General features: G+C 38.9%; 1 protein-coding gene across 5 annotated transcripts in view; it reads right to left on the bottom strand.

Annotated features, from left to right (window-relative positions):
• The window catches only part of TENM1 (teneurin transmembrane protein 1), a 448,583-nt gene that overhangs the window by 214,309 nt on the left and 206,639 nt on the right, over positions 1-27,635 (bottom strand). For all 5 annotated transcript variants that reach the window (XM_036739968.1, XM_036739972.1, XM_036739969.1 and 2 more), the window contains 5 exons: positions 14,982-15,181; positions 13,505-13,715; positions 7,898-7,999; positions 5,569-5,763; positions 2,228-2,428 (listed from right to left, as the gene is read on the bottom strand). In XM_036739968.1, the coding sequence (XP_036595863.1) occupies positions 2,228-2,428; positions 5,569-5,763; positions 7,898-7,999; positions 13,505-13,715; positions 14,982-15,181 (909 nt within the window). The remainder of the gene's footprint in view (positions 1-2,227; positions 2,429-5,568; positions 5,764-7,897; positions 8,000-13,504; positions 13,716-14,981; positions 15,182-27,635) is intronic.

Raw genomic sequence — 27,635 nt, 5'->3', positions numbered from 1 at the left:
GTTTAGAAAAGTGCTTTCTTTATGATAATTCAGTAAAATTGGTGGTACGAGTATTCTGTCCATATTTTTCCAGATAAGAAAGGTGATCTTTTAGCTTCCTTCCATTTCTAAGTGCAATGATTCTTCCTTCTTCTTCCTTGCCTTTTCTCTCCTTCCACTTCTGTGGGATTTTAAGTAACATATGCCTAATCTAGAAGAGGAGGTGGCCAATCACATCACCACTGCCCTCCATAGAAAGTTGGAAGGAAATGCACCTCATAGAAGTTCTTGAGTTGATACTATCACGCATCCAAAAATACCATTTCTAAGTTGGTTATCTCATATATGAACATTTGTGACAAGAATTTGCAAAAAAGTCCACTTGGAAGATAACTGTCAATATCTGTTGCACAAGAAGAGGAAGTGGAAATTTCTATCAAGGCCCCCCAAAATCAATCAATATATGTTTGGTTTGAATACATGGTGATTTCAATGGAAAGGTAGCCAGAGGAAAATATGATGAAAAAATTTAGAAATTACAGCATAGGACTAAGAAATAAGCAAGGCCGAAAGCTTATTGACTATACAGAAGAGCCATGCTTATATGCAAGGAGTACTTTCTTCAAGAAGTTGTGACAACATGTGAACAAAGAATAACAAAAAAGAAACTGATTATATTTTAAAAGGCAGGAAATTGATGGTTATTAATATGGAAGTCACATTCAAATCTGTTGTCAAGGTACAGCCAAATCATTGACTTGTTAGAGTAAAGATCAAAATCAAAAGCAATATAAAAGAATCGGCATGGGAAGAGACATGATGTACAATTGTGCCAACATGATCTTTACTCATTTAAATAAGCTGCTGACACTGTAAAATGAGAAAGGGATAAAAGAAGGGATATCTACACTGATTATGACCATTTCCTATGGAATTTTAATGCATAAAAATCAACTGCCACAATGTGGAGACCAAAAGAGCCTATATGCCTATATATCAATTCATCCAGCACCTACTCCACCTCCTTGCCAAACAGAAGATCCAATGCTTCGGAGATATGACAACTAAGGATAATATTGGTTTTAAATATAAATTTACAGCATCTTACAATAGAGGACAATGGAAGATTATAAAAAGTATCCCCTCATAAAACAATGGAAAATAGTAGAGGGAAAGCCAGACATTCAAGTAAACTTGGTTATCCTATGGATATTAGAGGATGGAATTTTAAAAAGAATAAACAGAAAACAGAATAAAAACAGAATAAAACAGAAAAGCATTTTCAAGATCTTGATAAACTCTTTTCTTTATCAATCAGAAAGTAGCCACCACATTTGAATTCTAATGTAAAGTCCCCCCACCCCCAGTGTGTTGCATGACCAAGCAGAAATAGTCCCAAAGAAAACAGTTGAGAAGAACATTTGAACCATACCAAGTATATTCAGAGGAAGACCATGCTGGAGTTAACACAATTTGGAATTCTCACAGTATCCGAAAAGAGAGGAGGGTTTCCCAATTGCCTGAGGGAAAAACCCTCACAGATCATGTTATTAGCAAAACCAGGTGCTCTTGAAAATAGAAATGTAAACTGATATTTCTGTTTTCCCATCTCTAGGAAATCTTTCTGAGAATAAGCTATATGCATATTAAGGGTATCTTCATGAAGGTAGGAGAAAGAGACAAGAAGTCTCTGGCAAATATTCTCCAGGAGACAAGTCACTGAAACGAGGTTCACTGAAAGGTGGTGCAGAGAATACAAGATCCTACTCTGTAGTATGTTGGCTATTAACAAGGTCTCTCCTCTGCCTATGTAAGAATCTTGCAAGATGGGGCAGCTAGGTGGTGCAGTGAGTAGAGCACCAGCCCTGGAAATCTGGCCTCAGACACTTGACACATTTACTAGCTGTGTGACCTTGGGCAAGTCACTGAACCCCAAAAAGAATCTTGCAAGATTCCTTGAAAGAAATAACAGGAGTAGAGACCTATTTGGTGACCCCTTGATTATCGGTACTTGCTCAGAAGTGTTAGCTGAAGCTGTGGGAGATGACGAAGATCTCTCAGAGAGAATCCAGCAGAGAAGAAAGGACAGAATCTCACTAATGCATGCTATCACATAAAATATAGGCACTAGCATATTATAAAACCTAATGCAACAAGACACCAGTCCACCTTCACTTGGAGAAATCCCTGCCTTACAGAACAACTCGACCTGGTTGTTGTGGGGTGTGGGAAAAGAATGAAAATGTACCTGTGGAGCAGTCGGATCCTGTCCACTTGGGTTCACAGCTGCAGACTCCAGCATCCAAAAGGAAAGTTCCATGTCCTGAACATTGCTCTTGACATACAGGAAGAGGAGTTTCACAGTTGACTCCTCCCCAGCCGGTGGAGCAGTGACATTCTCCTTTGACACAGATGCCATGACTGGAACACATTGGATCCAGGCAGTCCTCTGAAGGACACAAGAGAAAGGGAAAAGAAGAGCAGCTGTGGCCAGTATAGCTAAGGAAAATGAAATCGACACACCCACATTGATTGGCTAATATTATAACAAGAATGTTGTTTTAATTAGGCAATACAATGATTCATGCAAACATTGTGTTCAGATCAGTCAGATTATTAACACTTAAAAATCTGGTAGAGTATCATAAAGGTTGCAACCTACATGGAGGAGGAAACCACACATATGCTGTGAGAAACTGGGAAGCATTGTGGAACATCTGTTACCCGGGCACAAACGGGTAGCTGTAACAGTGACACTTGTCAATGGGAATTCCCCAGTTTTACACATAGAGCCGAAGGGCTCTTGAGAAATCATCGCCTTAACCTTTCTTAAACTAGAATCATAGCTCCCAGAAGGAAGGAAAAAGGCTTCTGTTTGACATGTGTAGATGTGTATCAAAAGAAATGATGACTACTCAGTAGTGGCTGAGATAGTTCTGCTCTTCCACCAATGTGCACAACTGCAGTGGTTCCATCAAAAACTCATTTCCTCTTTAGGAGACTCTCGCCCAATCCTGTATTCCCAAACTCAAACCTTTTCCATTACACGATAGTGTTACCTGTATGAGGGCACAGTGTTTTCGTCGTCTCAGCGCACATCACAGGCACAAATTCCATTTGCTCCAGGTCCTCCAAGCCTTTGGGATTTTGTGGCACCTTCTACTACATACGTGCATCTCTTTTAGCTGGGAAGTTCCCATGCTTGCCTTGGGGATATAAATTGCTTTGTTCTTTGATTATGGGTTACCATTCCATATAGAAAGGAAAGGGTGCTTTCCAACTTTCTCATTTAATGCTAGCAATCTAACCCACTATCTAGAAAGCCTATATCTGGAGGGGTCATTTTTTTTTTCCAGAGATGACAATGAATTTGAACATTTGCTGCTCAATTCTCCTCATGACTAGTGGAAGGTATGTGCATGGCACCTGGTCAAGGTCAGTGTAGTTAGGTGCTGGCCATCTGTGCTTATGGAGTACAACAAATCTAACTGGCCTACTTAGGTACCAAACCCTGACCCTAGTTAGCTTCATAAACATCATGCTCTCTCTCACCGAGCTAATCAGGAAACAACTCCCAGGGGCCACACCTGATTTGTGTTCTGTAATTTAACAGTCACAACAACTTAGGGGCTGAAAGCTCAGCTCTATTAGAGGTGGCCATGACTATTACTCAACAGGAATCATTTGGCCCATTAATCTGCAACATATAATATGGCTATGAACTCCTCTCATCTTGCTTGGGCAATTCTGTACTCACAAGATGCCAAATTGTATGAAAGAAACAGGAGAAGAGCACTTTGAATTAGTGACAAGTCTGACCTAGAGGATATTCTAAAAGAGAAAAACAATTTTATTGCTTTCAAGCACACACAAGAACTTGAACTTAGCTAATATATTGTTTTGCCTAGCAGAGATCCTTACGGGACCTGCTTTAATCAATAGATGTGATTAATATAGTTGGTGTTATAGCTAGCATGAATGATACTTATACATGTTTCTATTGTGTTTTAAAGTTTTGTAACCTTGACTATGTTAAATGCTCCTCCTGTAATCTTGCCTATACCATTTATTTTCTTACCAAACTCTTATTTTTTGTAGATAATGTAAGAGTAAACTGGAGCCTAGCCCCTGGTTCAAATGATAAGAAGTTCGAAATTGATGAGGCTTTACTGTGAGATATACTTAAATATATCCGTTCATGGTGTCATCATAGACATTCCAACCCCATTTTGGGACATACACATGGATGGATGTGCATCCATGTGCATGTAGCATCTGAATTAGACTTTTAATTGAATCAATCTGTATCACAAGCAAATTTTATAGGTTCCATTTTATAGGATCCTCAATTAAGTGCTGGAATGGTCCTTTAGAGGTCTTCTAGTCCAACACTGATTCTGTAGAGAAGGAAAATGAGTAGCTTGCCCAGGGTCACACAGGTAACAAGTGACAGGGCCAGGATTTCAGCTTGGGCAGGCTGTGACCTAGGGGCTCTGTTCAGGCTCTTCCTCAGCAGCACTGCTTCCTTTCCTAAGTCCATAGCCATAGGGCAGATGCTATCTCCAGATCCCAATTCCACCACTGTTAATGGCTGGTGAGTGGCTCAAGTCTTCCTTGCTCCTGGAGGGGAATGTGATTAAACCTCTTTCTGCTGTGTTATAGTCTTAATGAGATCTCTTCAAAAAGCAATTATAGCACATTTTAGGTGGCCTCTTTTCTGAACTACAGTTGTGATGAGACAATCTCCCATGGCCATGATTTAATATTATTTCTGAAACTGGTCATTTCTGAGAAACATGGCATGGAAAAAGGTCCAATTACTTGTAAACATATTATTTTCTAGTGTTTTACTTAAATGACAAAATAACTGAAATTTCAAAATGTCTTTTTAAAAGAAAGATCCTATGGGGTAAATTCAGCCTACAGGTTTTGCCTTGACATCCCCAAAAAGGCAAACTTGAGTCTACAGACATGGAGGTCAGTCTGTAGCACAAGGTATATAAAAATTATCCTGAGTTACTCCCTAAAAGAATGCTCTGTGTACAGATTCAAAACTGGCTGCACTGTTATTTAGATCCCAGTATCTTTTTTTGAGGGGTGCATATAGACCTTCAATTTCACCATTTTAGGAAACTCCCTTCACCCACATAGACTGGTATTCCTGTATAATCTGGTAAGTTATAGCACTGCCTATAAGAGGCCTCCAAACTGAAATGACTTGTATAAGGTCATACAGGTGAGTTGGGGGTGACTTGGAAGAGCCCCTACACCAGGCTTTGCTTTACTCGATAGGAATATGTGTGAGAACGTGGTCTGTGACAGTAAAACATCATGGAAATTAAGAAGAGTATTGAAAATGGGAGTGGGGCGACTGATATAAATTGCTAAGGTCCTCTATACAATATACATTCTGCTTTCTAAGTCATATTAAAGAATGGAAGTCAGAAAGGAGAATGAGGTTTTCCTCCTCCCCTTCCCCCTCCCCCCAATAATCCTGAGAGACATTTGTTCATTCATGGCTCACAAAACTAACTAAATCCTTCAGGAAAGGTGTAAAATTGAAGCAAGAGAACAAGAGAGGGCCCTGACCTTCTTCGCAGACTTCGCCTTTGTATCCTGGCATGCAGATGCAAACTCCCATGATGCAGGTGCCATGGCCAAAGCAGGTTGGGTCAATGCATTGTTCCTCAGGAACATCACACTCTGGCCCTTTCCAGCCATTCCGACAGACACAGTGTCCTTTCTCGTACTCTCCATTTCCACCACATAGCACAGGGCATGAATCTGAAGGTCAGCAAATGGACTTGTAATGTTCTTGTAAGGCTTTCAAATTCTCCAAAGAGCAAATTAATATTGATCCTAGTATAATATTTCAGGCAAAAAATTGGTCCTATCTATGGCTTATACTTCCTTAAATAGAAACACGTTGATGATTAGAAACACTGAAGTCATTTCCTTTTAGGAGGATTGCACTGGGTATTTAGGTTGCAAAGAAATCTCCCTAATCTTAACTTTTAGCTCTCTCCTATATATTAATAGTTTTGAACCAATTTTCTTTTTTTCCTGGATTAGCTTATTACATAAATTCTAATTTGTCTCCCTTCTTCCACTACAAGTGGGTCTTGCTTTTGAAACAACTTGATATACAAAAATTGAAATTCAAAAAATAAAAAGTTTACATTATGATGTAAGTTATTCAGATGGTTGATCAGTAATAATATATTTCAGTTGGCAAAATGCTCTCTTCTATATTATCTCCATAATGTACTACTACTACTAGTTAACATTTTTATAGCACTTTAAAGTTTACCATATACGTATATTAGGCATTTGATCCTAGTCTAAACAATCTTTCTTGTCAGGTAGGAGCTACTATCTTCATATTTACAGATAAGAATACTGAGACTCAGGAATGTCTGGTGACTTGCCCAGGGTCACGGAACTACTAAGTGTCTAAGGCAGGATTTGAACCTAGGTCTTCCTAATTCCAAATCCACCTAAACTTAGTCAGGTGTGGTTTCCTCATTTGCAAACAGTACCAGCTTCATAGAGTTGTTGTGGGGATCAAATGAAATAACATATGAAAAGTACTTTGTAAATGTTAGCTATCATCATTATTTATTATACCTCCACCTACCTTTGTAACAAGCTAAGTATGTTTATAGACAATTAATTAGTCAACCAAAAAGTAGTGAGTTGGGCATGGATGGGGGAGAGGGAAGAAGAGGTAGAAATTGAAAGCTGAAGGGTTAGATGCTAAGCATGGTTTAATTAGGATATACTAAAAGTCAAGAGAAAGAATCCTGAAAATAATGCTATATGCTCCCAAAAATCTGTTTCTGATTTACATACAATTTTTCAAAAGCACATCTAGAACTTGATTTAGGCCAGAAGAGAGAGAAGGTAAAATTTGTCTTCATTGTCTTCAAAATCCCCTTTCTGAGCCCTTCCACTGCCTCCCTCCCAAGCATCCTGCTTCATTTGACAACTTCCCCAAACCCTGCTCCCATCTTCTCTCCTATCAAAATCTGCTCTAGATAAAATAGCTAATGAATTTGTTAATATTAAGGTATAAAGACCTATACATAGATCTGAATTTGGAAGGGACTGCAGAGGCCATCTACTCTTCCCTCCTTTATTTTCCTGATAAACAAACTGTGGTTAAGTGACTTGTCCAGAGTTACACAACTAGGAAATGTGTGTGGAAGGCCTGGATTGCAGCATTTTATCTATTATTCCATGCTGCCTTCTGGGAAAAAATGAGTGCTAGGTTGTCACTTTCAGGGACATTGGCCTTTCAGTGGAAATGAAGCCCTTGTCTCACTTAAACCAGCAGGTCCCTGACCAAGGGCTCCCCAATAGACCAACCATGACAGTCTGCCAAGGTTGAATGAGGGCTAACTGCTGTTAGTATGTTGCTCTAATCTTTAAGAGAATGCCAGCAAAATGTTAGAGAAGGTGTGTGGTGGTGGTTAGCCACTACACTTCTACCTCAGTAGCCACCTTTCTGGATCGTTGGGAGGATCAAAAAAGATACTATGTGTAAAGCACTTAGCACAGTGCCTAGCACATAGTAGGTGCTTAATAAAGGCTTATTCTCTTCCTTTCCCCTTCCTCATTGTGTTCTGTTTCAAGGAATCAGGAGAGGAGCAGAGTGGTTTCATTTCATCAGCCCCCACTCAGAGAGTTGGAGATCCTTGGTTTACTACAAAGTCATTAAGCTCCAGCTGTGAAATTTCAGGTGTCAGCAGGCTGGGTGGAGAAAAGGGGGGGTCTCTCTATAAGCATCTAGCTACTTATAAAACCTCCTTGTAAGGTCAGCCCTGAGTACATTAATTGTATAAATTAGCTATGTTTGCATTGTCCAATAATGTTTTATTTCTTCATAGTCCAACAGAACAAGTGTAGTATTCATTACCTCTTGCGCAGTCAGGGCCAAGGAATCCTGGGAAACAGTGACAGTGGCCAGAGATACACTCCCCATTTCCATTGCAATTTGTAGAGCAGTCATCCATTATTTCTGCATAGAGACGGAACAAGAAAGCTGAGGGCCTTTCCATGTGTTCAGTAATTGTGGGTTTTCCAATTCATGCCCAGTGTATAGTATGCATGAACCCAGCCCTGCCCCCCAGGCCTTCTCTGATTTGATCTCTCATAGGACACTAGAGGTGGGAGGGGCTTCAGAGGCCATCTAGTACAATCCCCTCATCATACAGTGGAGGAACCTCATGCCCGAGGAAGGGAAAGGCATTGGCTCGAGGTCACCCAGGCAGGAAGTGGCCAAGTTATGTTGTAGGTCCTGTGACTCCAAATTAGCATTCCTGCCACTACTCCATGCCCTCTTCCAGGAAAGACAAGACATCTCCCCAAAACAAAATAGGCTCAAAGATGGATCCTAAAAACAGAGATTCTTTCTTCTATTTTCACTTTCAGGTAAAGGAAAATAAAGTTGCTTTCCAAGCAAGTTAGAATAATTTATTTTATTCTGACTTTAATATCACAGCCAGTATTCCAATGTCATTAATAAGTGACAATGGAAGGCTTTTAAAGTAAACGTTCATGTTAAATTCACCACCGCTAAAACCATCAGAACTGAAGTATTTTGTTGGGAAATGTCCTCATTACTGCAAATGCTTATTCATGATATGCCACTGATTTCCTTTAAATCACTTCATTGAGAAACAGGTTTTTGTGGAGTTGAGTTCTGTCAGACACACGGTGCACAGTGCAGGAAATTCCATTGGATCATATAAATAATCTGAATGTTCAGGGACCAAGTTTCATTTAAAAACACAAAAAATCAGTTCAATTCTACATTTATTACATGCCTACTATGTTCAAGGCACTGAATGCAAGACTAGGGATAGAAATTTTAGAAAGGGCTTGTGATTTCATCAGGGTATGGAACTCCTCAACTACAATTTAGTATGTAAGTCCCAAGAAAGTACATGAGGCAGAGAGGGGTTAAAGAAATTGCTCAGGGTCACACAGCTGGAATGCTAGAGGTGGGAAATGAATTCAGGTCTGACTTTTCAGCCCAATACTCTTCACGATGGCACACTGCCATCCACACAAAGATGAAATAAGGCACTGAACTTGCCCTCATGGAGTTTAGAGTCAAATAAGGTATGTACATAAGTAACTACGATACAAGGAAGAGCGAGGGAGAAAAAGTTCTCTGTGTCTTGGAAGTCATCCTGTCTAATATTTTGTTTTTGGAAACAGCTCCAACGAAGTCTATGGTTGACAGTTGAACTTCTACATAGCAACATCAGAATTGGCTAATACTGTTAGAACACTAGACTTACAAGCAGTAAGATCTGAGTTCAAATCCTGATTCTGATACTTACTAGTTGGTGAGTCGCTTAACCCCTCTCAGCCTCACTTTCCTCATCTCTAAACCAGGGATAATAACAGCATCGACCTCACTAGGTTCTCGTGAGAATCAAATAAGAGAATATATGTGAAGTCCTCTGTAAACCTTAAACACTAGATAAATGTTAGTCATTATTATTTCTTTTTTATGGGTCATATTCTTTTCTTTCCACTTTTCTAGAAACTCTCTCCACCTTTAGCTCAGTCAAAAGATTTTGAGTAATGACTTGCAAATTTAAAACACCACTTATGGAAAGTTGTAAGTTTCTGCCCCATCCGAAGGTATGCTTAAGCTCTTGTCTAATCTGAGCTATTGTTTTAATGTGGCATTTAAGGTGGCACATTCAATTTCCCTAACAACCCTAGTCTTACCATCTAAGGCACTGGTCCTGAGCAGTTTCAAAACAACCCAGGTAAAGCAGGAGACTTTACTCTCTCTCTCTCTCTCTCTCTCTCTCTCTCTCTCTAGGATAGGGTAGTTAGGAAGTAATAAAGAGGGGCTGGAAGCTGGAGCTCTGGCCTTGGGCTGGGGGAGGGGAAGAAAAAGAAGTTGATGGCTTTCTTGGTGACCACGGTAGGCAATATTGGAAAAGAATAACTAAACCATGAGGTGGAGGCAAAGTACTTCTTCTCCCAACCTCTACATGAATGCATGCACACAGATTTTCCTTTGCATGTTTATGATTGTGTTCTCTGACCCAGGGATTGGATAACTGGCTTGGATAACAGTCACGTGACTCTCAGTGAAGTACATCTGCGTTGGCAGGAATGCAATTCATGGCAAAGAGCCAACAACTGTAAAAGTCAATAAAATTAGTTATTTTGGGAAGACCATTATTTTTCTTAAGAGGTAGTCATGAAAAGGCAGAAAAACTGTCTTTTGGCAAAGGGATGCTGAATTTTTTTTCCGTCACAGATGGAAAAGCAATTTCTTGCTATAATTCCTCCTCACATCTCCAAGCTATAAAACTGTGTCTTATACCAAGTGGTAGTGACAGCTCTCATATCCACATTTAAATTTTGTTACTATGGATGTTTAATAGGAGCCCAGCAAGGGCAGTTTCAGGAGTAAATATAGTTTAATTTCACCTGAGCCCTTATTGACAATTTTATGGGAGTAGCCTTAAAGGGATGTGGTTATTCTGGGGGAAAATGTTAATAAATTTTGCTTTCAAAATTAATAAAAATCTCTACATTTTATTGACTTATTTGAGAGTTGTCTCTGGAATCTCAGGGGTGAACAGAGCACTAGCAATGCAAACAAGAGAAGCCAGTATGAAATGCACTGGAAGCTGCCACCTGCACTGGGCATTAAAGAAGCACTGGCAGATCCAGACACTCCAGGGAATCCACATGGAGTAGCTGATGGAAAATGCTGTGGTTTCCTTTTTCTCTTATCCTAGAGCAGGCTTCTGCTTCCAGCTTTTCTCATTTTAATTGAGAATTACTTCCTAAAATCAAGTACATCAAGAAATTTGATTTTTAAGGTTTAAGTAACACACGGTTCAGGCATAGGAAAATTATGTTTACTGGTATCACCACAGACGTTGATAGGATTTCCTCCTGGCAGCAGACTTCCAGGCTAGAGAAATGATAGGGGAAGAAAGGAGAGAAAAAGAGAGAGAGAGAAAAAAAGAGAGGGGGGAAGGACAGAGGAGATGGAGAAGAAAAGAGAGAGAGGAGAGAAAGGAGAGAGAAAGAAAAGAAGAGAGAAGAGAGAGGGAGGGACACACAGGGGAGGCAGGGAGAGAGAGAGAGGGATGTACACAATGTGAGGGCACTAGGAAGACTTGGGGACAGTGGAGGGAAGAATGCTAAGACAAGGTATAGACAACAAACTTTGTCCAAGGATATTCTCGAATTGCCTCTGACTTCCATTAATATAGACATAGCTCAAGGGACAAATAAACTAGGCTTAATATGTCTTGGATGCCTTCAAGACTTGCTATCATTAGTTCTAGCTTACTTTGACCATGAAGTTATTTATGGAAGAGAGTTAGTTAATAGTGGAAGGCTGGGGTGAGGAGCAGTTAGTAAGCACGTGACTACCTTATTACTCTTTTGGAATTAGTGCAGCTTATTAAAATGTTCTGAAAGCTCTATTTTGCATCCAATTATCACCCCCCCCAAACTATCTAAGTATTGATTCTGTAAAATTAGAGTTCATAGAAAACACCTAGTTCTGGAACCTTTCTGTCTTTTGAAATCCATTCAAAATGGCAAAAGACGCCTATTTGAAAACTTTCACCAGATGCCATTTTATTTCGAGATAGCAGACTGAAGCATGTATTGAGCCTAAACTGTGGTAATGTTGCAGTAGTGTACAACAAGTCCAGGAAAGAGGTGGGAGTATGGGAGAGGGAGGTGACAAAGATGAGCGATATCACTTCACCAATACTTGAAAGTTTTCCCATTTCTCTGATTTCCTAGGAGAAACCCTGGTCTCTCATCATGTGTTTGCATGATCAAACAGGAATAGTATTAGAGCCTTTTCCACTGGGAACTTCTCTACTGAATCCAGGAATATGGCAGAGCAGAGGAAAAAATTTGAAATATTCTTTTTTCTTGTCTTCCAATTTAGCAAACACGTATTTGTCTTTCAAAGATTTGAGATCAGCGGAGTTTTCCTCTAGGAAAAAAATTCATTAGTACATTTTTATTGCCTTTCTTATTACTTTCTGGGTGACTTTGATAATGTGATGGCTAAAATGCCATTTTCCTGGTTCAAGTTCTTCAATATTATGGAAAAATAGAATAGAATCATTAGGAAAAGCAGATGGTTTAGCCGTTCACAGTCAACCCAGTTTGCTGAACATCTGGTTGAATGAACTAAGGGAAGGATAAAGTGGGAAGAGCCACAGAGTAAACAAGACAGTTGCAATGTATTATTTTAAAATACTGGAATTTCAAGACAATTCATATAATAAAACATAGTGTCTGTGAGTTCTTTACCTTAAGTTCCTAAAGAGCACTGTTTTAGTCTTATAAAGGGTCATGGTAAATGAATTCACTAAAAAAATAACTAGTGTGGCACCGCTAAGTCAGGTGACACACCTGAGTATATGGAGTTGCTGTATATTGAATTTAAAAGCTTTAAACACAGTTAAAAAGAAAAATTTATATTCTTTTCAAGCCATTAAAAAATTCTCCTGTTTTTGGTTTTCTTCAACAACAGAACCTTGAATAGCTCATAACAGCCTTAAAAGCACTATCCTAATTCCTCGTATTAAGCTCTGTTGGGGCTTAAATGGGTCTAGACTCAATTCTTCTAAAAAAATCTGCAAAACTACCCTTATATTATTTTAAAATATTTGGACCAATTGTTTAAAAAAATTCATTCCAATGCAATTGAAGTATTTATTAAAGGACTTGTTAGGCACTGTGCCAAGCACTTGGGGTACAAAGAAAAAAGTCCTTACTTTCAGGGAGTTTATATTCTACTTGGGGGTGGGGCAGGATATGACATACGCACAGAAAAAGAAATGTGAACACACAAACATATATGAATAAAACAAAAGAATTTTAAGAAGGGGCAATCATTAATAACTGGGGTGGGGGATGGGAGGAGAAGATCAGGAAAGGTTTCATGTAGGAGGTGGCTTTTGAGTTGAGCCTTCAGTGGAAATAGGAATGTTAAAGAGGTAGAAGACAAGGAAGGGTGTTCCAGGAATGGGGATGTAATGTCATATATGGAGAATAATAAATTGGCCAGTTTAATTAGAATGTAGAATGTGAGGGGGAGTAACATGGCATTACTCTATATGGATATTTTGTAGCCAGATTATAAAGGTCTTTAAATGGTAGATGAAAGTGCATTTTAACCAAGAGGCAATAGGGAGCCACTGTTGCTTCTTGAGCAGGGTGGTAACAGGGTCACATTTAAATTTTACAATCTTGTTTATTAGTATAGTTCCAAAATCACTATTTTTCCAGTTAGTCATTCCTACCGAGAGTCTCCAAAAAAGATGCATGATGAGTGTTTCTAAACAACAGTAAATACAATGAAGATGTCTCAAAACTGATCCATTCTGATTTTAAGGCAGAATGACTATTGTATGTAAATGACATTAATATGCTACTAAAATGATACCTTTCTGGAAATTTTATGTACATATCTATATCTATACACACTTGTGTATATGTATCTTACCAATTGCTGTAGTTAGTACAAACACTTGCTCCATCTTTTTTCCATCATTGTAGAATGCCAGGTACCAAGCCCCTTGATCCATGTACTCGATGAAACCTGTCTCCTGCAGGGAGGTCAAGATCAGGTTCCTTGGACTATGCTGTGAATCCTCAGAGTTCTTGGGATCCTGTTTCTGGAGCTGTTTTCCATCCATCAGCTTTACAAAATCAAACTACAAAGACAGTGGAAATGTAAATGAGCCACTAAAAATGTTTTACAATAAAAACCAACTAATTTCAGTATCAACAACGATACCCAGGTTTCCTATTTTGTACTTATTTGCTCTAGAGAAGGTGAATGGAGCAGTGGGTTGTGCTTTGGCCTGGGAACCAAGGAGATGGGGTCAAATCCTGTCTCCAACCCTGGGCAGTCCCTCCCTTTTGCAGCAGCACCCTAGGCCACTCTCTAGGCCTTTACATTGCAGGAGAGGCACCAACTTGCATTGGGAAAGAGAGGGCCCTCAACAGATGCTTTCTATACCAATGGAATCACAAGTCTGGTTAAACAAAGTTCCGCTTTAGAAGGGGAGCTTAGACTATTAGACTTTTAGTCAGACCCTCCTCATTTGACAAATGAAGCAACTGAGAATCAGAGGGAGGAAATGATTAGCTTGAGGCTGCACAGTGAGTCAGCAGCAGGTCTTAAAGTTATTTAATGCAAATAAGGCAACACATGACACATGCTTCTTTCTTTCAGAATACAAATGTTTCACTTGAGCTAGATTTCCAGGCCCTTCCTGGTCTGAGTTGAGGAATAGAGCCCTTAGTGCCTCGCGGATTTCTGGCGGATGTACTGTGAAGAAAAAAACACCCAGTCTGGTGATTGCTCTAAGCCTCAGCTTCCTCATTCTCCCTGCCCTTCTTAGTAGAGTCCTAAAGAAGGTCTGTGAGAGATGAAGGAAAAGGAGAGGTGTAAGGAACTAAGCATGCTTAAAAATGAGGAAATAGACTGTTGTGTAAGAAAGGATTTTTATACCTTGGGCAAAACCAACAGCCCACCAATTTCTGACCCCTCTATACACAGAATCATTGACAATAAGAGGCCTGTCGCTCTCTGGCTTTCTAAACTAGGAGAGTCAACCAGACAAAGATTGGGCCCTGACATGGAACAGCTTTTGGACTGGGAGTCACAAAATTACATTACATTACATGAAGCATTCTCATATTGTGCTCAGGGCCATAACCCCAAGTGCTTGCAATCAGAATTGGAGCTCCTAGAATGGTTTCCCGTGCTGCTTCTTCTGATTCTGCTTGGAGAACATTGCTCATGAATTTTTTCATTAGTATGATAGGCGAGCATTCGGAAAGTTTGCTCATATCTGCGTTTTTGTCATCTGTTTCACTCTTGACTCTCAGATACCTTACAAGTCACCTACCATGAACTGTTCATCTTGGACTCATATGAGGCATTAAAGAAACCACCAATACTACCAAATTACCTGGGTATGGGTAGGTGGAATGTTTCTTCTTCCATAAATTCCCAACAACGAGTCCTTGGCTAAAGAAATGTTAAATTTCAGATAGATTGGGTGATGAATCATGATCTGAAAACGCCAGAATAAGCCAGGTGGGATGGTCTGCATGACTTGTGCTCCAATGTCAACTTCTCCTGTGTCTATAGCTCGTCCCTTCTGAAACACTGGTATAAAGAAGCAAAAACAAAATAGTTACATATTAAAATTACAACAGATTCACCGAACCTTTTTTCCCTGCATGAAATTTCATGCTTCCTCCACCTTGCACTTACAAAGCTAATTCTATGAAACCTATTACATTTAGAAATATAGACTTACAGATATAGATCACCTTTTCTGGTTCCCTATTCAATTTCTTTTTCATCAGAGTTAGGACAGTAATTTAGCTTATTAATATATCTAATAATATAGCAAAAGCCCAAGTCTGAGTAGGTCATTCCCAGGGTCACAAAGCACATTGCCTCAAAGATTAAAAAACAGAAACGAAAAGTCCTTTCTTAGACATTTAAAGCAGATTTACTGTGTATTATTTCTCTTCCCAATCCTATGCTCCAGAAAAAAAATCTACTTGCTGTTTCTCATATGTAATAGTACATCATGAGTCTCTGTGCCTTTTTCAGGCTGTCCTCAATGCCTGCAGAGGATTGCTTTTTTACCTTTGCCTCTTGGAATGCCTTTGTAAGAGTTGGGGGGAGGGTGTCCACTGAATCAGTAATTCCATCTCACTTAAAGTAACTACTTCAATCAGTGGGAGCACCTCTATTGAACTGATCAATGAAAAGCATTAAATTAGGTGTGAAAAGTCTTCAATCAATGGGGGCAGAGTGAAAGACATTGGATGAAATGAAATAGCGCTACAGAGGGAGCATTTTAGGATTGGTTGAAGAGAATTAGTCATGTCCTTTGGGTCCTTTTACAAAATAATAAACCAGTTTACAATCCAAGCATTCCAGATTCTGGGAGCCCAAAGGAAAGAGCAGTCCAGCCAAGTACCTGAGAAGAAATTGCTTGAGGAGGGGGGAGGGAAGATAGAAGAGTCTCTTTCCCCACTCTACCTCCTTGACCAGTGGATGACACTATAAACTTTGGAAGGTCAGAAGATTTTTGGACTTCCAAAGCAGTCTCCCTGGAACAAATGACAGCAGTGACTGGGAGGACAAGCTAGGCACGTTGAGTAAGGCAGTTTAAGGACTCTACTAGGAGGCCAGCAGAAAACTGCACCAAGCTTAGGGTAACTTCATGAGAAGCCTCAGGAAGGGAGAAAAGGTCTTAGAAACAAGTACTTTGAGCAATCTCTTTGTTATTCGAATTCTCTAAGCTTAGGACAGCTTTACTCTCAATTCTGTATGCACTTGTGGGAATGTACACCTCTGTTTTAGGGGATATTTATATGAACCATACTTCCTATACCACCTTAGTTAATATTTCTTTCCAAAAGCTCATTAAGTCTGGCTGGCTAACTGATATCACCAGAATAATCAATGTGAAAAGTACCAATGGGTACTCATTAATAATGATACCAGAAGGAAAAAAAAAAACCTCTAAACTCTCAAGAGGCTCATGTAGATATATATGGAATTAACTAACCAGCCCAATGACAAAAGACCTATACAGAACATGGAAACAAAGGCAGGAAAGAGTAGATGAATACGTGAAAGCATGGCATGGTGCTAAAAGAATAATATTAGGAATGCTAAAGATCAGCATAGCCAAAGGCTGTCAAAGAATACTGAGAACAACCACAAAAAAGGGTTTTTGTTTAAGTGAAATTTGGGAAAAAGTCCAAAGAAATGACAGGACAATTGCTGGAGATGGAATGCTGATAATAGAACTCAGAGAAGAGAGACGTACTCAATTTATTTTCCTTCTTTTCTCCATGGAGAAGAATAATATTTGGATTAGAAAGCCTAGAACAAAAGTGGCTAACAGGAAATTGACAAATTTTGTTTTGACACAGCAGAAATATCTAACGAACATATAAATTAACAACAAAGTACATTTGCAAAGAACAAATGAGTAAAACAAATGAGTGATTGTTACCAGTGGTGAAGAATGCTTTATATTTGTAATTTGTGGTTTGTTAGCAAAAGAGTAAGGGCATGTATTTTTTTTAATTCAATTTGATTTTCAGTTCTGATCCTCTCCTTCCCCCCTTTGCTCCCCCACCTATTGACAAGTCAAGAAATTAAAAAAAAACATTACAAATATGAAGTCATGCAAAACAAATGATTACATAAGGGAAACCAAAGTCCTATTGAACTCTGACTTTGGTCAGATTAGATCTAGCAATAGTGTGGTCAGTTCTGGGAGCCACACTATAGGGCTGACATTGATAAATCATAGACTATTAAGAGGAGAGCACCCAGGATATTGAAAGGCATTGGGTATGAAGTTTGGAGAAGATGAGACTTGGGGGTGAGGGGAGGAGAATGTGATACTGTAGTTTTCTTCAAGTAGGTGAATGGCTATCATCTTCAAGAGGGATCAGATTTGCTTTACTGGGTCCAAAAGGCAGAACTAGGAGCCGTGGGCGGAATCTCAGATAGGCTGGCTTAGAGTCAAGGTAAGCAAAAGCTTCCTACCAATTAGAGCTATTCCAAGGTGAAATGGGCCAAGGAAATGGGTTGCTCTTTGTTAGCAGTCCTCAAGCAAAAGCTGGATGACCGTTTGTTGTAAACATGGTCCTTGCTCAGGGACAAATGGGGACTAGACGGCCGCAAAGACCCCTCCCAATGGTGAGATTTTGCGTTTCTGCAATTTCTACACCTACAGTAGTTTTAAAAGTCTCTTTCCTTTATGTTCACCCACTATAAAATTAACAGCCCATTAAGAACCATACCTGCAGTGGCTTTATGCAGAGGCTGCTGCCCTGTAGCTTTTAACTCACTGAAATACTGACATTATTTCTTTTCGTGTTAAGGCCAAGAGTAATAACTATTTTAACAATGTCCCCTGTTAACAGTGTTAATAATAGATTTCAAATGCAATTTTGAACATAATTATGTATGACAGGACTCATAATTTCATGGAATTGGCATTTAGAATAACACCCGCCCTTTGAGGCAAAAAAATGTTCAATTGAATATGTTTAAACCCATAAGATAAGGCCGTTATTTTTCACTGGAAGCTCCTTTTTCCATGTGGGAGAGAAATAGCAGTTGTGACCTGAAAGCATTACTTTCTATTCTCAATCTACTCAAGGCTTTAGAAAACGAGGGCAATGTGCCTTAGGAACAAAATCGTAAAGATAAATACAATTATAAATCTAGGTACCACAAACATTGCTTTGAGGTGCTTAGAGTCTTTAATAAAGATGGTCACCATCAAGTAAATAAGCAAATGAGGGTAACAGCTCATTTGAGGCACTCTCTTCTCTCCGGCATTGGTGCTTTCTAATTTGTCTAATTTGTCAAATGAAAAATAAAGTTCACCAAGTTAAATGATGCCCAAAGAAACTCTCCAAGAGGAGTGGGTATGGGAGAACCTGTTCACCATCATCATTAAGGGTCCATTGACCACCTAATATACACAAGTCATTCTAGAGAAGCAGATTTCAGTCCCATGTTCTTAACCTGGGCCCTACGGACCTCTAATGAGTCTGCAAGATAGATTTTAGGGAGCCTGTGAACTCAGATGGGAAAAATGCCATCTTTGTTTTCACTAACCTCTAGGTGAAATTCAGCATTTTATTGAATTATGAATACAGATAACAAAACTTTATTCTGAGGGGCAGGGCATGGGATTCACCAGATTGCCAAAGGGATCCACGTCACCAAAAAAAAGTTTTATTAGCACTTGCCACTTACCAATAAATTATCTATTTAGGGACAAGATAGGCATGTCAAGATATGGACAGACAATGCGTTCTATTCATGTCAACCAAAGAAAGAAACTAAAATGAGCTGTTAAGATTGATAGTCCTCTGAAGAATTCTCTGGACTATACGAGAGCAGAGACATTTGCACAGCAGCACAGGGAGGGGGCACACCTCCTGGGCCCTTTTCACTTTAGCGCTGCATGCATCAGAACAGAGACAGCCTCCTAAGAAGCTATGCTATTAAATCATGTTCCAAAGCTCCTTTTCTACCATTTTCTCAATTAGCTTATAAATTTGACTGTTGTGAGTTTGAAAGAATTTCTTATTTCATTTTTTTCAGTGTTACTCAATGGGGGAAAAACTGAAGTGCAAAGAAATTATGTACACAACAAATCCTCTAAGAAGGTAATTTTAGGAAAAAAATTCAGACAATGAAGTGGAAACATTTTACTTCATTTTAACCTGGCATCTGATCTTTTCTTTGTAAAGTAATGAGGATGTAGTCATAGAATATTCAAGTTTCTGCTGTCTTTTTGTCACTGTTTTTGTTGCTCCACAGAAATAGCATTTTTTCTACTGGGTAAGTAGATACCAAAGCATTGAGAGCCTGTGGTCATGGTTTCACAGAGGTCCACATCAACTTTTCTCATATGTCCTAACACAGGCCAGGGGCCATCCCCAGTCATCCTGACCTATGTCTTGCCACTGGACTCCAATGACTCTGGAGGAGAGAGTGAGGCAGATGACTTTGTACAGCTCTGCCTTGCTTAATTCCAATTTACTTGCAAGTCAAGGCATCACCCTCCTGATGTCATTGGTATTCTTCTGGAATGAAGGGAGGACAACAACAACCACACAGGGCAAGAAAAGCCTCAGCAAGCAGACAAAGTTGGAGGGTAGAAAATGAAGAGGAAGTGGCTTAATTACTACTCTGCAGTCAAAGTCAGATTGCTGATCCTGTCTACAACTTGCACATACATGTGTAGTTGTTTGCATGTTGTCTCTCACCATTAGGCTGCAAGCTTCTTGGGATTAGACTGTCTTTTGTTTTTCTTTCTATTCCCTGCATTTAGAACAGTACCTGGCACATAGTAGGAACCTAATGTTTGATGTCTTGACTTGTTGATGGTCCTTACCTTCAGAAGCTCCATATACAAAACAAAAGCTTCTCAAAGCAAGGTTTGAGTATTTACTTGAGGGCAGTTACTAATACTGTTGAAAGTGCTTTCATTAAATAAACAATAAGTGATTATGTTCAATTTAAACCATTATTTATTCAATTTCTCCTTTATTAAAACACTTTAATCACCTAGATGGAGGGTAGCATCTCTCTAATAGGGCAGATCCCAACTCATTCGTACCTTCCCATACTGGACAATTTTTATCCGCAGCTTCAAAAGAAGACCTACCCTTCTAACTTTTACCATTTTGCAGTTAAAAGTACCACACTCACACTGTTAACGTGTTATCCCTCAGTATTGCTACAGCCCCCATCCTTTTTACTTCATACATCTTTCAATAATTTCTGCAGCTTCCTGAGCACAAATCATTGTTGGTAATATGCTCTCCATTTCACTATGAATAGCCTGCAATTTTGATTCTATAGAGACCATGATATTTCAAGATTGACAGTAACATAGCGTCACCATAAGGAAGAATATTGGTGCTAAGAAGAACTTTTATTTGTTTATTGTGGTTAGAAGCTTGGGGACATTGACAGAGTCATGTAATTTTCCAAATCCAATTCATCTCCCTAATTCAACTCTCAGCCCCATGCCTGTCCAAGCTATATATACTGATGGATAAGCTCATATCATATTCCAGGGAAGAGACACATCATTCATCCACTTGGTTTTCCTTATGTAGATTGTTAAGCTAAATTCTCTTGAGTGATGATCAACTAGAAAGCAGTATCATACAGTGGGGGGCAGAGGGAAAGAAAATAAGCATTTTTATAGTGCCTACTATGCACCAGGCACTGTGTTAAGAGCTTTACAAACGTCTCATTTGACTCCCCTCAAAATCCTGTCAGGTAGGTAATGTTATTACCCCATTTTATAGTTGAGGAAACTGAAGCAAACAGAGGTAAATAGACTTGCTCAGGGTCACACAGCTACTAAGTCTATGAGTCTGGATTTAACTCCAGGACTAACTGTATTTACTGTGAAAGGAACTGAATTCAAGTCTTGGTTCTGCCACTTACTACCTATGGGACCAGGCAAATCACTTAACATTTCTGGGCCTCAGTTTCCACAACTGCAAAATGAAGGGAGTGGGCTAGATAGTTTCAAAGGTCCCTTCCAGAGACAACTATAGTATATTATTTTGTATGACAGTCATTTTTTAGTGTTGCATACATCTACCCCACTGAGAGAAAACATACGCTAGTAATAGGAAATCTTTTATGGCTGAATTCTACTATACCAAATAAAATGCTTTAAAAATAGTCAACAAACAATATAAACAGGGGGATCTTATATTTTCTGTACCTTTCAGTCAACTATGTGACTGCAGAGACATGATTCGCTGTGGAATATCTCTTTCAAAAACTTGCCTATTCATTTCTCATCTTTTCATTGAGGATGTCTTGATGTGTGTGGATTATTTTCACAAACATTTTGTAAACATGAGAAAGCCAAGAAATGGTTTGACAAATTGATGTGCTTGAGATTGACTTTTTTAGTTGTAGTAACAGGTAAAAAATGCTGTATTGCCTACTACTAAATAGAAGCTTGAAATTCATAATCAAGCATTCAAGGCCTTCTGCAGTCTGGCACCGCTCTATATTTCCAGTTTTATTTCACTCAGGCCTCTCCATGTACCCCATGCCCTAACCAAATAGGGCTGCTCACTATTTCCCATATACATCTTGAACTCTCTTGTCTCTGCTTTTGCTCTGATCATTCCTTATTGCTAGGGGTTCCTGACCCACTCCGATTCCATCTTTTGCAATCCTATCTATATTTTAAGTTGAGTTTTTTCCCTTAAAGTTCTCCCCTGCTCTCTGTTTTTCCTACTCCAAGCTCAAGGAGCGATCATTCCCCTTTCAGACTTTGGACAGCACTCAGCTCACTTCTTTCTTGGGCAGTTTTGCATGATAGTTCCTGGCACATAGTAAGCGCTTAATAAGTACTTATTGATTGCTAGGTATGTATGTGTTTGTGTCATTCTGCCCTACTACAATGAAAGGCAGAGACTGCATCTTATCTGAATTTTCAAACCCTCTCTGTGCCAAGCAAAGTGTCCCAAAGTGTCCCACAAAACACAAACAACTGTTTGTTGATGTTGAGTAGGTTGTGGTTGCATGTATACACACTTTCTTTTTTCCAACTTAAAATGCTCCTTGAAATTGCCTAACTCAATGTCAAGCTCTCTAAATGTCTGGAAGCTTAATGATTCTTTCCAATGGTTACCTTAGGCTAAGTTAAGCACAATGGAACTTTGGAGTGGGGGGGAGGGAGGGAGGTGGGCCTGAAGATAGTGGCACATGGTAATTAAAGCTTTAATTATATGCTTTTATTGCAATAACTATAAGGTCAAGGACACAGTCTTGCATCTAAGCATTTCAGATGGTCTTTAAACACATTTGAAATTCCATAAAATTAACCCAAGCCAAGGAGGTAGTTACTCACTTTAGGGAAAGACTAAGTGAAGACATACAAACATGCCTTTTCAAGCTACTACTTGAACATAAGCTTGAACATAATGCAAGTTTCACTGTGGGATATTCTAGTGACAATAGACCTTAAAAGACACATACTATTTAACAGTGGTTTATTTTAGTGGAAGCTGACCTAGCTTGTTGTCTAAAGGTTTAAGCATCATTTTAAAAAGCACCATCTCTGCTGCTTTCTTGTCAAATGATTAGTGTCAGAACAAAGATACTAGGTCAAGGTGAGTATTCACCCAGTGTTCAGAGAGATCAAAAGAAGGCAGGCAAAAACCTACTTCACTACTGATGTGGCCCTAGGTAATATCTTTAATTACATGTCATTTTCCTAAATGTGCAAGTGTGATATAAACTCAAATCTCTATGATTCAGGGATAGACAATATACTCTGTGGATTATTTAAATTTTTTGCTTCTGCTCATTCCATCTAAGAGTAGATGAAAATATTGAAGCGAGAACCAGGTGCCTTGCAGATAGTTGTTGGGACCTGATGAAAATTTGAATGAAAAAAATAGAAAATCAGATAACATTACTAGATGTTGGCATCTACCAACTGATATAAATTGGGAGAGGTTACCAGTGTATCTGTGATTTTCCTTATTTGTGGATCTGCCCTTACTGGTACAGATAATAGGTGGCTATGTAGAAATCTTTACGAGTGATTATCATACTAGGTCTTATGAACAATGTCCACTGTTTTTCAATTTCAGTGTAGAAGCTCAGCCGCCATTATACAAGGCCTCTCCAAAACCCTAGTCCTAGTTAAGGGGTTTATTCTCAAAATCATTTTGTACTCAAAGCATTCCTGTTCTCAGAAAGTATATCTGTCTCCTTATGTTAAGGGTTTTTTAAGTCCCATTTTGATAACTGCCCTGTTCATTAACAAGCTTTTGGATTTCACAGGTCTTTTGGTATGAAGCATTTAGTAACACTAAAATTAAAGATCCCTATCTCAAGTATCTCATGACTGGAAGCGTAAAGACCTACACAGTAAGGTGCTAATTATTTTTGTAGGAAAGTTTCTATATGTTGATTATTAGAATTCCTTGAAACAATCATGCCCCTTAAACTCTACTGGTAAAAAGCATCATCCTAGGAAGATGAGCTTTTAAATAATATATAATAAATAACATATTAAAACAAATACTCATGGTCATGGGTCAATGTATAAGCTAGTTTCTTAATGAGAAGATTAAAAGGGTAAATTTGACCTCAGATGTATGGGAAATACTTGATGGGACGACACTCAGGACTAGAATATAACTCATGAAGGAGATACTTTATTCAAATGAAATGGGATAGGTAAAAGGAGTGATAATGAAGGAGCATCACTGTATATTGATAAAATATAGTCATATGAAAAAAATCCAGGAAGGAGATGGAAGGGATTGATGGTGGATAGAATTTTGGTGACAATGAGAAGTAGAAAAGAATAGTACTAGTGTCACTGGAGCATATTACAGACCGCCTGGACAGAAAGAAGAAAAGAGATGAAGAGCTCAGGAAACAGAGTCTAAGTCTGGTTCAGAGGCATGACACAGTAATGATAGCTGACTTGAATTATTCAGGTACCTGCTAGATCTTTCTCTCTTTCCCTCCCTCCCCCTCCTTAAAATCTACTGATTTAATTTCTATACTTGCCTCAATAATAATTCTACCCTTCAAAAGATGGAGGAACCAATGAAAGGCTTCTGGGGATTCACACCAAGAAAGAGGAACTGGTTGAAAACTGGAAAACCAAGTAAGCTTAAAGTTCATGATAGAAAAAGAGAAGAAAGCTGGGAATAGTCTGACTGAGTCATCCTGGAAAAAGAAAGAGAGAAACAATCTCCCTATATTTTGAGAAAACAGTTATTTCAAAGGTCTCAGAAAGATAGGTAGGATCTCATGGACTACAAACTTCTACAGGAAAAACTAAAATTCTAAAGATACAAGGTAAAATAATTCCTATGAAGTGGGAAAAGTGGAGTTTGTCTATTGAGATGAATGTGGATGGTGCAGAAAATTCAATACTCAGGTTAGCTTTAAAACAGCCTATTCAAAAGTTCAAAAGAGAGGATAAGAGCACTACTCAGAGAGTAGGGGAGAGAGAGAAGGCAGAGCTGCTCAACTCTTATTTTGCTCTGGATAGACCAAATATGGCCGACAGGGAGGTGATATCAAAGATAAATAATAAGACTGAAAGAGAGCACTGAGCAGCCCTTGATGAGTTCAGGCCTTCGGTCCAAGTATCCTAGGGTACTGGAAAAAGTGGTAACTAAAGCACTGTCAGTGATCTTTGAAAGATTGGAGAAAATTAGAGAAATACTGATCAATAGAAAAATACAACTTTTTGAAAGGGACAAGAATGGAGTAAGAAAATATTTAGCCAGTGAGTTTGACTTAGATTACCAGCAAAATTCTAGAATGTATTAATGAATTTTGATTTGATGTAAAGGAAAATTTAATAAAATTATCCCAAAGTAGAATTGGTTATATTGTAAGACAGGAAGCTCCTCATTATCTTCAAGGAAAGAGCCTATAACTACTTTCTGGGTAGAATGTAGAAGGATTCTTGCTTAGGTACAGTCTTAAGTGATAATGAGAAGCCAAGGGAGGCCTAGGGAGGCTGACAATCTTGCTGTCCTCTGCTCTGCTCAGCCATTTTTGCCGGACTATATTCAGTTTTGGGCTCTATGCTTTTGGAAGAACATCAAGAACTGAGCATGTATTCAGAGTAGGGTAATCAGGATAGTAAAGAACCTTGTGGTCAAGAAAAGTGAAAATTAGTTGAAGGAATTGTGGATGTCTAGCCTGGAGAAGAGAAGATCTGGGAGGGGGTAAAGAGGCATGATAAATACTCCAAGTATTTTAAAGTCCATCACATGAAAGGAAAATCATATTTGAACCTAGATAAAAGAATTAGGAGAAATGGGTAGAAATTATGACGATGCTGATTTAGGTTCGGTATAATATAAGACACTGATTAGGTTTGATTTTGGGGGGAAAACTTCCTAATAGATCATCTATTTCATAGCAAAATGGGATATTTTTGAGATGAGCTCCCTTTCACTATCTTTCAGGAAAAGCTGGAAGACTCCCTCTTGAAATTCTTATTCAGGCAATAGTTGAGCCAGATGATTCTGTAGCTCCATTAGAATGCTGATACCCTTTGATGATTTTACCTCACACAAACTATGCTGCTTTCCCTCCAGTAGGTTGTTTTTGGTATTATGTGATCTCATCCTTTACTGCAAACTCTACTATGTTTGTCTAGTATTGAACTGAGCCTATTCAGTCTATAATTTCCTGTGACCTCTGAGTAACCTTTAAATTTGTGATGGTTCGCATTTGTAATCTGCCAGTCTTCCACCATAATGGTCATTTGTAATATCACATGACCCATTTTAGCCAATTCATACTTGAGTCCTTTCAAAACACTCAGGCGGAAATCCTCCACCAGAAGCACTGCACAAAGCCCTGGAAAGACATTCTTGACAACTACACCTGGGTTCAACCCTCACTGTGAAATTGCCCAAGGCAGTAGCTGCCAAAGATTTGAATCTCTGGAGCTGGAAGGACATATCTGCAGCAATGCTATAGTGAGCACGTCTAGTCCTCATACCATAATGAAGTTGTGATCAAGGGGAAGGCAGTAGTTGTACAAGGTTGACAACATGGAGGATGAGAGGGGATATAACTAGAGCTTAGAACAGCATCAACAGCAACATTTGGCTGAACACAAACTTGCTAAGCAAATGATACAGAGAATCATATGAAGCCAGAGAATTCTAATCTTATGATAAGTAAAAGGAAATTTCACTTTACAATGGACTCAACTCTTGAAAGTCGTCACACCAAGAGGTGATGAAGGCTGAAAACAGGAGTAAAAAAAAGTTCAACCAACAAGCATTTAATAAGCACTTATTATATGCCAATCACTGCACTAGGTGCTGGGGACACCAAGAAAGGCAAAGACAATTTCTGTCCTCAAGGAGCTTCCATTCTACTAACTTGTGACTTGTTGAGCTACAGCAATGGATTATAGAATTAAATGGTGTCTTAAGAGAAATTTAGACGTCTAATCCTTAACAATGGTGTCACAGAACATGGCCAGGTTCTCCCTTGGCAGTCTGCTCAAGATATTACACCCTAAATCTAATCCACTATGATGTTTCCTATCGGTCCACTCACTGTGGGTGTTCATTTGGAAAAATAAAAGAAGAGAAGGAAAATGAAACTAGTGAAACATTAAACATATATGATCAGGAACGTTTCACATCAATTTTTAATGCTATAACCAAGTTTATCTTTTAGCATCGTGAGCCCTTTCCATAAATCTGTTTTAGAAGGCACATCTATAACATGCTCTAGGAAAGCTTTTGTTAAAACTGAAGTATATTGATAAAGTGATTTAATATAGTCAGAAACAAGCTGCTACACTCTAAATGGACTTGCTCTAATCTTGTGTTAGGAAAACATACACGCACACACACATACATATAGCATCGGAGGAAACATTTTCTGCCATTTGCCATCAATCTTTAAAAATAATCATGTTAACTTTCACTATCATTATCTGTTAGCACATTTCACTATTTTAGCCACATAGCTTACTGGACTCATATGAATTATTCCCAACTTTCCCATAATGTCTTAGGCTCAAACAGTCTTTTTAAAAAAGCTTCTAAAACTTAGGACTGGTTTGATTCTGCCTGCTGAGTGGGTTCACCTATCCAGCTGGTTTCCCTTCTGGGCTCTTGTGTCCTAGCCTTTCCCTGATGGGCCAACCTGGATTCTTTCACTTTAGGTTGGTCCCAAAGAAACCAACCTTCATCGACTGGATTGGGCAGGGAAAATAAATGTATGTGGTATTTGAAGCAAATGGAGCATTAAAAGCAGGGATGTACTAGCAAATGTTCAGCAATCAGCTCTCCTGGAAAAATATATGGATGATACACTTTTAAGTTTAATCTGTATTATCAACATCTTCTCTATCATTTTAAGTCCCAACTATCAAAAAAAATAACAAATCAAATTCTGATTTGTAGCATTTGCAGATTTCTGAGGTATAAATGCTCAGTGACAATTTGACAGTTGGCTCTTACGAGCTGGTACTAACTGGCTGTGGTGCACCCCTGATTAAAATCGA

Source organism: Trichosurus vulpecula, chromosome X, assembly GCF_011100635.1.
Source record: "Trichosurus vulpecula isolate mTriVul1 chromosome X, mTriVul1.pri, whole genome shotgun sequence".
Classification (NCBI taxonomy): Eukaryota; Metazoa; Chordata; class Mammalia; order Diprotodontia; family Phalangeridae; genus Trichosurus; species Trichosurus vulpecula.
Note: the sequence above shows the minus strand (reverse complement) of the source record. Positions and strands in the feature narration are given on the sequence as shown.